The sequence below is a fragment of the Gadus morhua genome, chromosome 3 (genome assembly GCF_902167405.1).
Source record: "Gadus morhua chromosome 3, gadMor3.0, whole genome shotgun sequence".
Lineage (NCBI taxonomy): Eukaryota > Metazoa > Chordata > Actinopteri > Gadiformes > Gadidae > Gadus > Gadus morhua.
In genome coordinates this window covers 9,328,685-9,344,986 of record NC_044050.1, presented here as the reverse complement: position 1 = coordinate 9,344,986, position 16,302 = coordinate 9,328,685, and the positions used below count along the sequence as shown (strand labels likewise).

At 45.4% G+C, this 16,302-nt stretch overlaps 1 protein-coding gene and 2 long non-coding RNA genes across 7 annotated transcripts; 2 read left to right on the top strand and 1 right to left on the bottom strand.

The window, feature by feature from the left end:
* Nucleotides 1–9,908: 9,908 nt before the first annotated feature.
* Nucleotides 9,909–14,352, bottom strand: LOC115541049 (uncharacterized). 5 transcript variants are annotated; one of them, XR_003976262.1, is made up of 7 exons: nucleotides 14,220–14,352; nucleotides 12,461–12,533; nucleotides 11,900–12,042; nucleotides 11,254–11,408; nucleotides 10,502–10,574; nucleotides 10,269–10,400; nucleotides 9,909–10,049 (listed from the first exon to the last, which is right to left on the bottom strand). It is a non-coding gene; the product is annotated as an uncharacterized LOC115541049 (long non-coding RNA). The 5 variants fall into 5 exon arrangements; XR_003976264.1 differs by having other exon boundaries at nucleotides 11,254–11,467; nucleotides 11,900–12,007; XR_003976263.1 differs by having other exon boundaries at nucleotides 11,900–12,007.
* LOC115541050 (uncharacterized) lies at nucleotides 10,313–10,757 on the top strand. The gene is made up of 3 exons (XR_003976265.1): nucleotides 10,313–10,438; nucleotides 10,522–10,612; nucleotides 10,701–10,757. It is a non-coding gene; the product is annotated as an uncharacterized LOC115541050 (long non-coding RNA).
* Nucleotides 11,255–14,402, top strand: LOC115541048 (uncharacterized). Its single transcript, XM_030352781.1, has 4 exons — nucleotides 11,255–11,497; nucleotides 11,906–12,068; nucleotides 12,296–12,415; nucleotides 14,266–14,402. Exons 1-4 carry the CDS (start codon nucleotides 11,261–11,263, stop codon nucleotides 14,367–14,369), a joined length of 624 nt encoding a protein of 207 aa, XP_030208641.1. The 5' UTR covers nucleotides 11,255–11,260; the 3' UTR covers nucleotides 14,370–14,402.
* Nucleotides 14,403–16,302: the final 1,900 nt, after the last annotated feature.

The following is a 16,302-nucleotide window of genomic DNA, read 5'->3' as shown; positions in this document are numbered from 1 at the left end:
GAGTCTTTGCTCCATTCTACGTCAATTCAAGAACAAACAAATTAAAGTCTTAGAGAGTAGGCAAGTGGTATAAATATTGGTTGGATGTTCACGAGACATATATTGTTTATCTCGGGGAATTTCACGGCGTCATGACGGGAATAAATTATGCTCAGGGCCGGCTTGCAGATGCCTCGCGGCCGCTCACAACTATGGGCCGGTCCAACTGACTTCGTGGGCCGGTCCACCTGACCTCGCTGGCCGGCCGGCCGACCGGGAAATCTCCCGATCGTCCCAACGGCCACTCCGCCTCTGGTTACTTGCCTGATGGCCCTCCACGTCAGTCTGAGCTCCACATGTAATGGTTATAAATGTGTTGTAGTAGTAAAATGTTTAAAATGCTTAATGCAGTAGATAAGTAAAGAAATGCTACAAAATGCAAAAACAGACTTTTCTCACTATTTTTATCTGTTACCCATTGCTCTGCCCTTTGAAGTTATAATGTGATGCTGGTCAAATATGTTTTTGTTTATTTCCATGTTTATCTAAAAAATGCATTATTCTTTATTTGCTACAACATTATTCTGAAGAGCTAAATTAGGAAACTTGTTGCAGTGTTTCTTTATTCGACCTCATTTTGAGTTCAATCTCTCGATTGCTTTTGTTTTGCCTCGTTCAGCCTGTATAGGAATAGGAATAGAATAGTGTTCTTGTCGTCTTCTCGGCCATTACAACTTGGGACTTTGACCACAACACTGCGTCCACGTTGTTCTTTCTATACCCCCCTTACAGGTAAGAATGGTGGTTGTGTAATTGTTCATGTATTTACGTTTTAATGCTAGGGAACATGCCGAGAGGATTGTAGCCATGCATGGATTGTTTGAAAAAGTAGTTGGGTTGAACACGGAGGAGTCGCTCTGCCGTAGCTTGCTTGTTAGCATCACACGGGCAGGCGCAGACGCAGATTCCTTATCAAGCACGTGATTCCTGGACTGGAACCCTCCCTTATAAAAAGTTGTTAGTCGGTCTTGTAAGCCATCAGTCACTGCACTATTCTACTTTTCGAGTTCAGAACTCATTATCAATCTATGTAAACCTTACAGCATTGCAAAAATGAAAATTCACCAGTATAACTTCTACTACCTGATTGCCTAAAAGTACATCAAAAAATTCTTCCAACACAAGCTCTGCATAAACACATTGATGTCAATGGTATCCGGCACGATTGCCCTATAATAGGAAGATGACTTAACAGAGGAGTGAAGGTTAGCATTTCAAGCTTTGTTTGCCTTGCATACTAAGGCAAAGCTATGACACAAGAACAGTTGCTCAGACTGCCGTATACCGGCAGTAGCAGAAATGTAAGCCCTAAGCGCCCGTAGCGGGAACAGGATCCCGGACTCATTCCCCTCAGATGGGGAGTTAAAACCTGCAAGCTGGATAGGCTGGTTAAAATAGGTGCGTGAAAGCACTGTGGGCAAGAAAGCCACATTGGGCCATAAAACCACACCTGAGCAATCAGGGTTCCACCGCAGGCATGTATCTGCCACGGATAGGGCATGCAACTCCCCGACCCGCTTCGCAGTGGTGATGGCGAGCAGAAAAGCCACCTTCATGGACAGCCACTTCAACCCTATCTGGGTCAGAGGCTCAATAGGAGGTGATGACCTGGCCTCCAGCACCAGGGGAAGGTCCCAAGCTGGAGTCCTCAGAGTCCTAGGGGGATGCAGCCTCAGGGCCCCCCTAAGGAAGAGGGACACCAACCTGTGGCACTCCACTGTAGCTCCGTCAACCATCCCATGCTGGGAAGAAATAGCAGCCACATAGACCCTCAAGGTGGAATGAGAGCGACCACCATCTACTACAGAAACTCCAGAACAGTGGCCATGGAGCAGCGTACTGGGTCTACTGCCAGTCAGAGAACAACTTCCATCTGTTGGCATACTTTGCTCTGGTAGATGGTGCCCTGACACTCAATAGTATTACTGACGGTCGCAGTGCAAACATTCAGCAGTGAGTCGGGTCCTGCAGCGGCCAAGCCCAGAGCTGGAGGCGACGGGGATCTGGGTGCCAAATCTGACCCCCCAGCTGCGAAAGGAGGTCCTTCCTGCAGGGGAGGCGCCATGGAGAGCTGCAGCGGAGCCTGCGCAGCAGTGGAAACCAGAGTCTCCCTGGCCAGTAGCAGAAACACCGTCAGGAGTATGGGAAGAATCAAGGGCAGTGGTGGGAAGGCATACAGAGGACTCTGTGGCCAGTCGTGAGCTAAGGCATCCTGTCCGAGGGGGCTGGTCACCTCCGTCCAGGAGAACCAGAGGGGCAATGTGCAGATTCCTCTGAAGCAAAGAGGTCCACTTCTGCCCTGCCAAAGAGACCCCATATCGTCCCCACCACCTCCGGATGAAGCCGCCAATCCCCCGGTGGGGGCTTCTGCCGAGATAGGAAATCTGCGACCTGATTCCGTTTCCCCGGTATGAAGACCGCCCGTACGCTGGCCAGTTGGGGATATGCCCAGGTCAACAGGTTCCGAGATACCCGAAGTAGCCGTGAAGACCGGGTTCCCCCTTGGTGGTTGATCTGGGTGCTAGCTATACCGCTCTGAGCTCTAGTACATTGATGTTTGTGTGGTTCTGGGCCGGCCACTGCTCCTGGGCAGTCCTGCCCTGCCAAACCGCGCCCCATCCCAAGAGGCAGGCGTCTGTTGTGACCAGCTCCCGGCGGGATGGAATGGTGCCCATGGGTACACCCACAGATATATACAACCTCTTTCTCCATGTGGACAGAGAGAAGAGGCATTGGCGAGACACCCTGACCTTTTGGTGCCTGTGCCACTGGGGTCCAAGTGGAGGCTGTTCCCACATCTGCATAGGGCGCAGAGACAGCAAGCAGAGAGGCACCACAGCTGAGGCAGCTGTCAGCTTGCCCAAGAGCTGAAGGAAAAAAATTAATGGCACCATCCTGCCATACCCGAAGAGGGGGAGGCAGAGGAGGATGTAGGTTAAATGCAGAGGTTACAGATGGGCCCTCATCGCATCTGAGTCCAGGACCAGCCCCAGGTATGGGACCTTTTTGGATGGGTCCAGGCGACTTTTCACAAAGTTTACCGTCAGGCCACCACTAGGGTTGGGTATCGTTTGGGTTTTATCCGATACCGGTGCCCACTCTGTACTTTTCAAACGGTTCCGTTGCTAAAACGGTTCTCGAACCGGTACTTAAAAAAACGAAACCGCACACACTTGCATACATGCACGACTTGTTATGAGTTTCACATTAAGCAGAAAGTCAGCGGACACTGAGTTGAATGGCAACGGTGTTTGCTAGCCTACTTGATATGCAAGATTAACGGTTGGCATTAAATTACTCGACTTACCCGAAGAGGCTGCTGTGAGTGCTGTGACTGATAAATATCTTTTTAAAAAATAATTACAAATAATATTAATTACTCGCTGCAAGCAGGCAGGCACGCATCATGGCGCAACATTACTGCCAAAGTCATATTAAGTGATATAGCCTAACTCAGGTGCGCAAGGCAGCCACAGGAGACGCCAACATTGTTTTCATCCACTCGGTACCGCGCTGTATTAATTCCCAAGTTTTGAAAATAAAAAGAATTTGAAGCGAATAACGACTCTGTTTTTGATTTGTTTATTTGGTTTTGAACAGAAAGTTTTGGATGCATGCATCGGCTTTGAGTTTGTTTGTCTGTTACTTCAGAATTACATTCGCTCGCAACACACACACACACACACACACACACACACACACACACACACACACACACACACACACACACACACACACACACACACACACACACACACACACACACACACACACACGGTATATAAAGAAATCATATCCTAACGAAAATACACACCGTTATTCAGCGTGAACCGGTATAGCACCCAGCACTAACGCAAGTTGACGCCGCAACACCATGGGGGCGGGGCAGGGGGCGTTAAAAAACGCCAGGCACCGTTATGAGGAACCGAAATGTGCGTTCTTATTCGATCTCGTTACAACCGTTTACGTCGGAACCGGTTCCCTACTGGAACCGAGTTTCGGTACTCAACCCTAGCCACCACCCTGGTGACTACCCTCTGGGAAAGGGAGAGACCAAAGGGAAGTACCCTGAATTGAAAATGACGGCCGCGAAAGGCGAACCAAAGGAAGTGCTGATGGTGCGGTGCAATTGGGACGTGGAAGTATGTGTCCTTCAGGTTCACAGTGGTGAACCACACTCCCCTTGTGACCACCCACACTCCTGGTTAGACCGGACAGCTTCTGCCTGGTCTGCCTAGCTCGGGCAGCCCCCTCCAGTGCTTCCAGGGCAGCTGACCCAAAAAGCTCCCCTGGTTCCACCGGCACCGCACGGAGGACCCTCCTACATGTCTCTGTCAGTGGAGACTGCGCAAGCCACACCTGGTGGCGAGTCTGTACGAGGATGGACATAGTGCGTCCTAACTCCCTTGACATGAGGGCAAAAGATGGAGTAGACTAGATGGCCACATTTTCCTAGCCCGAGGTGAATGTCCAGTAGCGCTAGGCATTCTCAAGTTTACAACGCAAACACATCTGAGGCCGTATTCACAAAGGATCTTAGGGCTAAAAGTCCTAACTGGTGGAATTTAGGAGTAACTCCTAAAAATAATGGGCGTGTCGCTCTTAAATTTAGGACTCCTAACTTTTTTCACTAAGAGCCATTCACAAAGTCATTTAGGCCTAAAAGTAGCACCTAAGTCTAGGAGAGCTTAAAAGTCCTCAAGAGGACTCCTAACTCAGTAAGACCTATTCACAAAGAATCGTAAAATGCCTGCGAGACAAAATGTTAGGGTATTAAACTTGTTGTGGAGTTAGTGCGCGATGCAATAACATCCCCGACTAACAGGAATAATCAGATTAGTCCCGAAATAAAATGTTTGGCCACACTACGTTATTTAGCAACAGGGGAAATGCAACTTTGCAATGGCGACGATTTAAAAATATCGCAACCATCAGTCAGCCGTGCCCAGTGGCGCAACTGCCTACTTTCTGGGGGGTATGCAGACACATAGCAGGCGCCCCCCCCCCCTTTGATCTGGGCACAAATTTGACCTAAAACACACTCTGATATCGAATCAAAAAATTCATTTTGAGTGCACCAGGACAGATATCCGGTCTTTTTTTAGAGGCAGCCTTTCGAAGATGCTCTGCCAGTGTAACATCATACCGTGCTATAAGAGATCAAGGATACCCAGAACATTTCCATTTCTAGGATGTCCTAACTGTGCATTTTGTCCCCCTCAGTGGCAGGTTTCTTTCTGCAAGGAAGAGTATGCAGTCGATCACTCTAGTCAACAGGCTCTCTGCAATTCGCTATTTTACCTAGGCATAAGCGGGATGCCAATTCTTTCCACATCAGATAAGCATTTATGTGGTAACCACTTGTTTCATGGTGCTCCAGTATCTTTGAAAGACACTGCCAGTTATTATACCCCACCACAAGGCGCGTGTCAGCAACTCTAGCTTCACCAAAAAGCTAACATGCAAAACAATAGACTCTGTTAGAACTGTTGGAGTACAGTAATCAATAGGGGTGGGAAAAATAATAGATTCTTTGATGCATCGCAATACTGTGTAGAACGATTCAGTCTCGATTCAGATACGATAATAATCTTTATTTATTTTTTTGGATTATTAATTTATTAACTTTTGGATTATTAACAGAGTTATAAAGCATCAACTTTATAACTCTGTTTTTACTGGTTATATTGACATAAAACAAAGACTTGCATAGAGATTGAAGTAAAACAAAATAGCCGGACGACGTGAGCGGAGTGAGACGGTTCCTCGGAATGGTGAATCACCTGGGGAAGTACTTACCTCATCTAGCAGAGAAGACACAGCCACTCCGGGACCTGTTGAAGAAGCAGAACATGTTTCAGTGGGGGCATGATCAACAAAGAGCATTCAATAACAAGAGGAGCTGAGCTCACCACCAGGGCTGGCGCTCTACAACGCAAAGGTGGAGACGGTCGTCTCAGCTGACGCGTCATCGTTTGGACTAGGAGCTGTGCTACTCCAGAGACAGGAGGAGGGCCACCTCAAGCCAGTCGCATATAGCTCCAGATAACTCACAGACACTGAGAAAAGGTACGCCCAGATTGAAAAAGAGGCCTTAGTGATCACATGGGCGTGCAAGCGTTTCTCAGACTTTCTGGTGGGCATCAGGTTCCATGTGGAAACGGACCACAAGCCTCTGGTTCCGTTACCAGGTTCAAAGAGCCTGGATGAGCTCCCCCCGCGCATTCAAAGACTCCGAATGAGACTGATGGCTTTCTGCTACTCCATCCCATGTGGCCGGCAAGAAGTTGGCCACGGCGGATGTGCTGTCAAGGGCACCGTTGAGGGACAGAGGGCAGCCGGAGCAGGAGAAGGAAGTCAACCTGTATGTCAACATGGTCATGTCAACCCTCCCGGCTACAGAAAAGAGGCTACAAGAAATAAGGGAACACCAAGAACGTGATGAAATACTGAGCCAAGTGAAAAGGTACTGTAGGCAGGGCTGGCCAGACAAATCCACAATAGACAGAGCTTACCTTCCATACACACAGGTCCAGGAGGAACTATCAGTGGAGAACGGCTTACTACTAAAAGGAAGTAGGCTTGTTATTCCCAAGCCACTACAGAGAGACATACTTCAGAAACTGCACGCAGGACACCAAGGCATAGTAAAGTGTCGTGAAAGAGCCAAACAATCTGTCTGGTGGCCGGGAATGTGTACACAGCTTCAGAAAGTGGTCGAGGGCTGCGACACATGTGCCAAGGAAAGAGTCAACCCCAGGGAGCCACTGCTTACTACAAAGTTCCCTGACAGACCATGGGAAAAGGTGGGTGCTGACTTGTTTCAGTGGAATGATAACCAGTACCTATTGGTGATAGATTAGCCAGGCATGGCATACCGTCTGAGGTCAGACAGACAATGGACCCCAGTTTGCGTCTGAATACTTCACTAGGTTCGCTACACTGTGGGGGTTCACACACACAACGTCCAGCCCAAGATACGCTCAGAGCAATGGGGAGGCGGAACGCGCTGTGCGTACAGTTAAAGACCTCCTCCAGAAGGAAAAAGACCCTAATTTAGCCCTCATGGCTTACAGAGCCACCCCACTCACCAATGGATACAGTCCAGCACAGCTGTCTATGGGCCAGCAGCTCAGAACAACAGTTCCGGTCACTCTGTCATCTCTGAACCCTGGCTGGACTGACATAACCGAACTCAAAAAGGAGGAGCAGACGAAGCGACAGGGATTGAGTTGGAACTTTAACAAAAGACTCAGAGCTCAACATCTCACAAGTCTGGCAACAGGGGACCATGTCTGGATAAAGGATACGAAGGAGAAAGGGACGGTGATAAGACAGGCGGAAGCACCAAGGTCATACGTCATTGACACTCCCAGAGGGGTCCTGCGCCGCAATTGAAATAACCTCGTTACTACTCCAGTGGCGCCAGCAGCGCAGACCATCCTACCAGAGCCGGAGCAACCCACTGGTCAGCCAGTGACTCCAGATCAAACAGGGTCCAGTTCAGCCAGGCAGTCCTGAGCATCCCGCACGCTACCCTGCAAGAGAGAGACAAACCCCAGGGTACCTGAAGGACTTTGTGGTTAAATAGCAGGTACCCCGGGTAAGACTGGGTGGTTTCTACGGGGCAGAATAAACCCCAACACTCAGTAGGAGGTTTGGGCAGTCTACCGCACCTTCTTAGTTCAGTTTTGCCAATAAATGTTCAGATCCTTATTGTTCATGAAACATAGTCTGTTTAATAACTTTACAGTAATATTCGAGACTGGGAACAGTTAACCTTTTCAATATAGTCTGTTACAGTTTAGTGTTGTTAGTCAGATATCAGTACAACTGATCCTAGAAAGGGGGATGTAGTGTTAATGGATTTATTGGACACAGGATGTGATGTCACCCCCTGGTGGTTAGGCAGGGGAGGTTGTAAACAAGGAGTGGAATAAAGTCATGCTTCAAGAGTACACGCTGGAAACCTCTCTCATCACTTATTTCCGAGTTACAACTACCTAACTCTACAATAACTAGTGTAAATTCAATAGGCTTACTATATAATCGCCTAGCTTCTAAAGATGGCTACTACATACTTATTTTTATTTCGTTTGCACTACTATGACACATATTTTCCAAGAGCACCTTACCATGCATACTGAATCACAGGGTCTGTCCCTGCAATCGTCTGATTCAAGCATCTGAACCCAACGCAGACTATTCATAATATTCTAATGAACACGGAAGAGGCAGTGAATGAAGTATTGATTAGACGGCGATTCAGACACTGTCACAGAGTGTGAGAGGAGAGTTGACGGAGAAGATGGCGGTTGACCTAGTTTCAAAGTTTATAGGCCTACCGTGTATACTCGGTTATACCGGTGTTGACGCGAGTGTATTACTCGGTGTGAAAATGTCCACACCGCGTCAACCCTATGGTCTTCTATATATATAGTGCCAGCAGATAGCGTCTAACTTATACGGGAAACTCAGACAATGACGTTGAAAAGTTCCTTAAAAAATAGAAAGTTTTTCTTTGACTAACCATTCAGAAGCATCCTGCTGAATTCTCGGAGTCTGAGGTTCTGCAGGAGCCTCCTCTCCTTCTTCAGGATCCAATTCAGGTTAGAACATCTATGGTTGAACCACTGAAGCTGCCATGTCCGCTAACTTCACATGGGGTCATCCCTATGTTCCCCGGGTTCTATGTTCCCCGTTTTTCCCAAAAGGGTCCTGTTCCCCTGTAGCCATACATACCGGGGAGCATAGGACCCTTTTTGGGAAAAGCGGGGAACATAGGACACTTTTCGGGGAAAAGGGTCCTATGTTCCCCGCAATCTATCAATCTTTAAAGATATTTAAACTTTGACGCGACATTCGCGTGATGACAGCCAATCGGCGTTCAACAGCCTGGCCACTGAGTGACATGTGTAACGTAACAGCCAATCAGCGTTCAACCGGCCAACTCAGTGCAGTGCAGTCCGGGGTGAACTGCAGCATGGAGGAGAAAGTGGTTGTTGCCATTTGCGACTCCCGGAGCTCTTTATATGATAGTATATAATATAATATAATTGTATAATAATATCACGGCCAAAAGCTCTATGCGCCTCCGGATGGCCGTAGTGCGGGAAGCTCTCGTAGGGATCGGGCTTCTCGGGGTTTGTTTACCGGTGTATGAATAGACTGCGTCAGGTTCTCCGACGTCTCTCCCTCTTCCACAAAAGGTAAAGACATGCAATGGTAGTTATCTCGGCCGGAATTTGGCAGTAATGGTGGAAAAAGTAACAGACCGGGGAACATAGAACCCTTTTTTTAAAAAAGGGTCCTATGTTCCCCGGTCACATATATATCGGGGAACATAGGACCCTTTTTGGGAAAAGCGGGAAACATATAGGACCCTTTTTTTAAAAAAGGGTCCTATGTTCCCCAGTCTCGTACAAAGAGGGGAACATAGGACCCGGGGGAACAGACACGCTCCCCTTCACATGCTAGAGAAGCCCCTGACTGCAGCCCGCAGACGGAGCCCACATGGAGGGCGGGCACTCAGTCCACATGGAGGGGGCGGCCACTCAGTTCACATTGAGGACTGGTCAAACAGCATTTCTGATCTCGTTTCTGACCTGAATGATGCCTAAAACATGCAAGTAAATGAGACTGTCAAAATGCTTAATATATTTAGTAATATTCATGCAATTGTGTATTATGTCTTGTTAACTACTTAATCGTCAAATCCCGCCGGCGAGAATTCTAAACGATTAACGGAAAAATCAAGCATCAACCCAGTCTGTCCATCTTCCCATAACCAAAGTTCACCCTCAACAACACAGTACGCCACTGATAGATTTACCCTGTCCACAAAGGATGGGAACAACACAGTTTCGTGTGGTGGTGCCACTTTTAAAATAGAGGCAATTAGCAGGACACTTGGTGGTACGTCTTTTGTGGCGAGGCAATATTTAGACCAACGTCCATTTTTCAACCACCCTGTTGATTCAACTGCACTGGGGACAGCTGTGGTTGGGAACCTGGCAGAAGAGACCACGTCAATTGCCGTTAAAGATATTGACTTTAAGATGGTCACGTTAGAATACAAGAACAAAGTTGTGGCAGTTCCACTCAACCACAACTAAATTAATTTAAAAATGATTCATATTTCAATCAATTAAATCGGTTATCTAAATTCAATGTGTTCAACTTTTTCAAAACGTATTTTCTGTTTAGATGTATGCGGTAGTTCATTTTACCGAGTCAAATGAGGTGGAGGTTGTGCCTTGCTCGTGGCTAAGTTTGGACGGCAAGGTGTCTTTTTGGCCACCGTATAAAGACACCAAGCGGACGAAAATTGCAGTCATCCAAAGCGCTATGCCAGATGAGACCTGGGGAGAGTTTTTTGTGGAGGTGGTGAAAACCTTTGGTGAGACAGACAAAAGTAGGATGTACCACTTTTCTCCCCTTAGGCTTTAAAAGCTTTACTCACTTCATTGTTGTCTTCAACAGCCAATTATGATGCAGCGCGTATGAACCTGAAAAAAGCCCAAACCAGGAGCACCCTGACATCAGATGATGAAGGGGGTAAAAGAAGGAGAATGTAAGCACTGTGCAGTAATCTATACAATGAAAACCATCAGCTACACAAAACAATGCATGCTTATTGAGTGATTTATCTTCTAATGCAGCCCTTCCTCAAAGCTGAAAGAAACTGTGCCTGCAGATGAGGGGGAGAAGCATACAAGGTCTGATTACAGATGGCCATGCATTATCACTCACATGAAGACATTTTGTGATTGGCAAGTTTGCAGTCTTACAAAACTGTTGTTGTTCATACTCTTGTACTGTTCCAATGTATAGGGCTAAGAAAAAAGAAAAAAAAGGAGTCCTCCACAAGCCCCTGCTTTCCCCACCTGCTTTTGGATCATCACAGCAGGACATGCATAAAGGTATAACACATCATTCCAAATCTGAATTCTGCTATTCTACTCTATCTTTTTTGAATGTCTCGAATCTGGGAAATTTGAATGTAATGAACTTCAATACACTGACTACTCTGATTATAAATATACATCTTCTTGCCTACAGTTGCTGCCCACACATCAGCTGCTCTTGAACAGGCCTCTGCCCAGATCTCTGGCAACATTCAAAGTCAATTCGGTACACAAACATCTGGCCTTACACAGCAATACTGAAAATCTGTTTAAACTTAAGTCTGTTAATTTTAGCAAAGGGTCTTACTCTTGACATGACAGTCATGATGTTTTTCTGTCCTGTAGAACGGGATCATGCACTCCTGCGTGCTGTGGAGGAGTTGAAGGCCTTGGTGAGGCAGAACAACCTCCTCCTCCAGGCCCTTACTAGGCAAAAAACGACAGCAGCAGCAGACACTCCATCTGAGGAATTTAAGTTCCCAATGAACAGCGAGGAAGACCTTCAAAGGGTGGAGGATCTTCTGAGGGAGAAATCCCAGGAAAAGGCCCTGGTATAGTCATGACTTCTATAATACTGATATATTTCAGTTCTTTGCTACAATGCATCAACAAAGATCAAAGTGCATGAAAGTCCTTGTGCACAACCCTTCAGCTTTCCAGGTGCAGGTGTTAGGCAGGAAAACGTGATCAAATATGAAAAGTTCATTAAACACCGCACACTGGATACTGTTCTTTTTTCTCTTTATTTTTAGGAGCGAACAACGCGTTTCGCCCAATGCGTTTTCAGGTTCGAACCTGAAGACGCATTGGGCGAAACGCCTTTGAGAAAAAAGAACAGTATCCAGTGTGCGGTGTTTAATGAACTTTTCGCATTACCAAAGATGTTAATTTTGAACGGTATGCTGACTATAAGCCATAATAAGTTATTCTAAAACATTACTTTCCATTCTTACCTGCAGGCAGCACACCTTAGTGCGCTTGGGGGCTGCAATCCTGGTGACGCGGTTCGAAGAATCCTTCGCCACATCCTCACCAACCACTTCGCGCTGAAATTCAACTGGCTTGGCAGAGGAGGGAAGAAGCTAGCTTTTGCCTCCTACAAGGTGTGCAATGTAGTAAGAGGTATGTAAACAAATCACTCATTGAGCTATGAATTATGAAATGGATTCATTTCTTTTGAATAACCATGGAGTGTACTGCATGCATCTTGTCATTAAACACTTGTAATGCACTTTGTACCATTGTATTATTGGCCAGGACATGAAAAACGGATTACTAATCTCAAAGGATCTTTCCTCCTCAATAAATCAATGTTAAATAAACTAAATAAATACACTTTCTCTGTTTAGGTGCATCGGCTAGCCAGAACATTTCGGCCAGCGACTGCGAGGCAGTTATTAAAAACTGGCTGAAGTGCAGCGGTGACCGGAGTGGAGGAAGAAAGAGGAGAGAAAGCAGAGTGCATGAAGGTATGCATGAACAGCAAACCATCAAATACTGGAAATGAGACTTACTTGCTCTTTCTCTTGAAGCGTTTGAGGGGCAAGAGGGATGTGCTGAACCTTTTACAGTTTCATGGAGCTTAACCTAACATGGAATTTAAAAGTTATTCTTCAAGGTGTTTGAGAAATTGAAAAAAGAACCTTGAAGTTATTCTTCAAGGTGTTTGAGAAATTGGCACAATATCCTATCCACCCGTTTTTTACATTTCCCACTTACAATTGGTAACTTTAATCGGAGTTCTTGAAGGGGTAGTTCGGAATTTTGGACATAGGGCCTGATTCCGAAGTGAGCATTGGTATTCTATATCACTGGAGACAGTTTTCAACACATTTCATTCAGTCCTTCTAGTTGCAGAGTTCGCTCGTGCTAGGCTAGCGCAAGTCAACGGGAAATGCTAGCCTGCTATTAAAAACAGTCTTACCCACACCACAGTACACCCGAGGTAAATCAATTATAACGACAGACTATACATCTAAATGTCTGTTTATAGAATAATGTTAGAAATAAAACCAACCTTGCATTGCATTGCATTTTGAGGGAATTGCGGGGTCCCAGCAGCAGTGTTTATATTCCTGTACGTAGGCTACGGCAGCGGCGCACTGATACCTAGGTTACCTGCCGCTGTCATTGCTACAAACGCAGAGTACAGTGAACGAAGGAATTCTACAAGAGTATTAAATTAACAAGATATGGCCACGTTTGGAGGAGTTAGCGATGCATCTGCTTTTGAAGACGATTATGAGGAATTTGTTGTATCCAACGAACCGTACATGTACGAGCCGGTGTTTTGATGTCAAAGCCAGCAGCAACAAGCCACAGTTGAGTCCTTTATGGATCTCGCACTGGAAATTGGTGGAAACTTTGTGGTGCCCATCTGTACCGTTTATTTCTACAATTTCTAAAAGCACACTGAACCATCATGTTGCCTAGTCGTTCAATTGCGCTTCTGTCCTACGCTTCTCTGTTTACGTTCTTCTGTCGTGATTCGGTTACAAACCTAACCAGCGCATAGTAGAATTCCGCTTCTGCTGAGAAAGTAGTCCCTCGATGATTCATGCGATGCATGGTTAGTTTTATTTCTAACATTATTCTATCAACAGACATTTAAATCTATAGTCTGGCGTTATAATTGATTTACCTCGGGTGTACTGTGGAGTGGGTAAGACTGTTTTTAATAGCAGGCTAGCATTGCCCGTTGACTTGCGCTAGCCTAGCACGAGCGAACTCTGCAACTAGAAGGACTGAATGAAATGTGTTGAAAACTGTCTCCAGTGATATAGAATACCAATGCTCACTTCGGAATCAGGCCCTATGTCCAAAATTCCGAACTACCCCTTTAAAATCGGTAAGTAATGTTTGGATTTCACCATAAAATGTAGAAAGCATGTTTTCCCGCTATCGCCAAAAGCATGGTTGCAAAATAGCATAACTAGGCTACTGTACGACGTCGGTCTCAGGGATGTTATTTTCCCCTCAAACTTGCCTTCTTTGCCCAACACTATTTCTTTAATTTTAGAACAATGATGATGAGCGAATTTGAACGAATTTTGTAAGGAAGTGGGAAAGTCTCCCACTAACTCTTGGCAAACAGCTAACTAGCACTAGAGATTAAAAAAGCTAGTTAGCACATCAATCAGTAGCCACGTGTTGAGAGAAAATGCTGCTAAAACTATCACAGGGCTTCATCATTGATATTGAACAGAATAATATTCAAGTCAATGGCATTAATACAAAAAGCTTGATTTAGAAAGCAAGAAAGCCAAACATTACCCATGTCACCAAATTGTACGCTTAACGATGATCTTCTACATTCCAGGTCCCCAGCAGTTCAGTCTTCCTCCTCCGAGTCCTTCCCCGGTCATCCTGGATCATGATACAACTAGCAGCGACAGTGACGACGACTGCAGCAGCCTGGAGTGACCCGCCTTCCGCCTGCACACCGACTCGGATTTTAATTCATTTTTAATTAATTTATTCTTCATCTTCTTCTTATTATTATTATCATTTTTAATTTATTTATTCTTCATCTTCTTCTTCTTATTATCATTATCATTACAAGTATTTAATAAGTATTTAATAAATGTTAACACTTTCCGGTTTAATTCCATGATGTTTGAATGGTTTTTGAACTCAAAACTCTTGTTGCTAGTTTTAATTAAAAGGAAATTCAAATTATTTGGTAAAGGCAAATTAATAAAATTTGGCTACCTTAATTATAAGTTGGCAATTGGCTATAAGCCAACGGTGGCCATCTGGGGATAATGCACGTTGGTCAAACGGTGGCCCTACGGCCGAAATGACGCGGTTACGTCGCTATGCCAACGGTGTGCCAACGGTAGGCCAGCGGCCAAAATGTCGTAGGGCCAGCGTTGGCTCACACCGTCAGGCCAACGATATGCGGCGTTGGCTCACAACGTTTTGCCAACGTAGGGCCAACGTATGCTTGCTATCTGGGAAAGTTTTAGTTACACCTAGCATGTTCCCCCCCAACATGCTAGGTCAATTTTCAGCATCATAAGGTTGAGTGATATAGTCATTTCATACACCGTTTGAAAGCTTAGAATCTCAGGAATGTCAACCAATGTCAACCATTCGGTGGAATAAATATGTTTAATGAATATAGATCAAATATATCCTAGTGTCTTAGGTCAAAATAGCCCCCCTCACCCTCCCCCACTCTTGGTGCATTCTTACTTTATCGTCGTTCTGGATATCCTTAGCAATGAGTTGATACTTCATGTTGGGTCTTGAAATGTTCATAAGAGTCCACAGAAATCGAATATCAATATTATTTTTATTCTAATTACATTGTGTATATGCACAAGCCACTGTTCTGTGTGGAGATGATGGACAGGAGAAACCTGAAGGTGTTTGCCTATTTTGAGTCAAACACCTCTCCCCCTCCCCGTCCCCCTCCCCGTGACGCCTGCGCCACACGACTCCAATGTAGTCTGATGATGCAGCATTCTTACTTTATCGTCGTTCTGGATATCCTTAGCAATGAGTTGATACTTCATGTTGGGTCTTGAAATGTTCATAAGAGTCCACAGAAATCGAATATCAATATTATTTTTATTCTAATTACATTGTGTATATGCACAAGCCATCTTATACAAGCAGCCGAAAAATAGGAAACCGAAACGCTGCAATGTTTTTTTGTAGAAAACTGCTTTTATGTTTATACTGGTTTTCTTTGACTTTTAGAGACACCATCAATATACAAGTTATAGCCTACTCCATGGCTGATGTATTGCACTACTAGGGCCCACTTTTATTATTCCATTGTATTAGTCTACTCAACATTACCGACAACAATCTGTTTTATTTCCAGACAAAACTGAAGGCCAGGAACTGGAACCTGGGAACCTGGTATGTAATATGTGTGTAATGCTGGAGGTTGTATGTATAGCCAGATGAAATAGTCTGATGACTAGTTGAATAGCGTTTTTTATCACTGAAAACTCATCAGTAGTAGTAGCCTTTGTTTGCATACCATTTTGTGGTTTTGGGAGAGTAGGGTGTCAAGTACAGACACAAATAATTTTTCTTTCTTCTTCAAGGAAGATGATGTTGTCCTGAAGGACACAATTCAGGCAGCAGCATGGTGCCAGTTACAGTCTTTCAAGGACAGCGTTTCTCTCCCAGAGGTCATTGGGATGTAAGGTTGAGAGCAGATGGCAGCATCAACACAGCGCAAATCCCATGACGGCGGGGATGAGGAAGAAACGTGGAAACCATTCCAATTCTCATTCAGATTACATACTGACTATGAACTGTTCTGTGTGGAGATGATGGACAGGAGAAACCTGAAGGTGTTTGCCTATTTTGAGTCAAACACCTCTCCCCCTCCCCG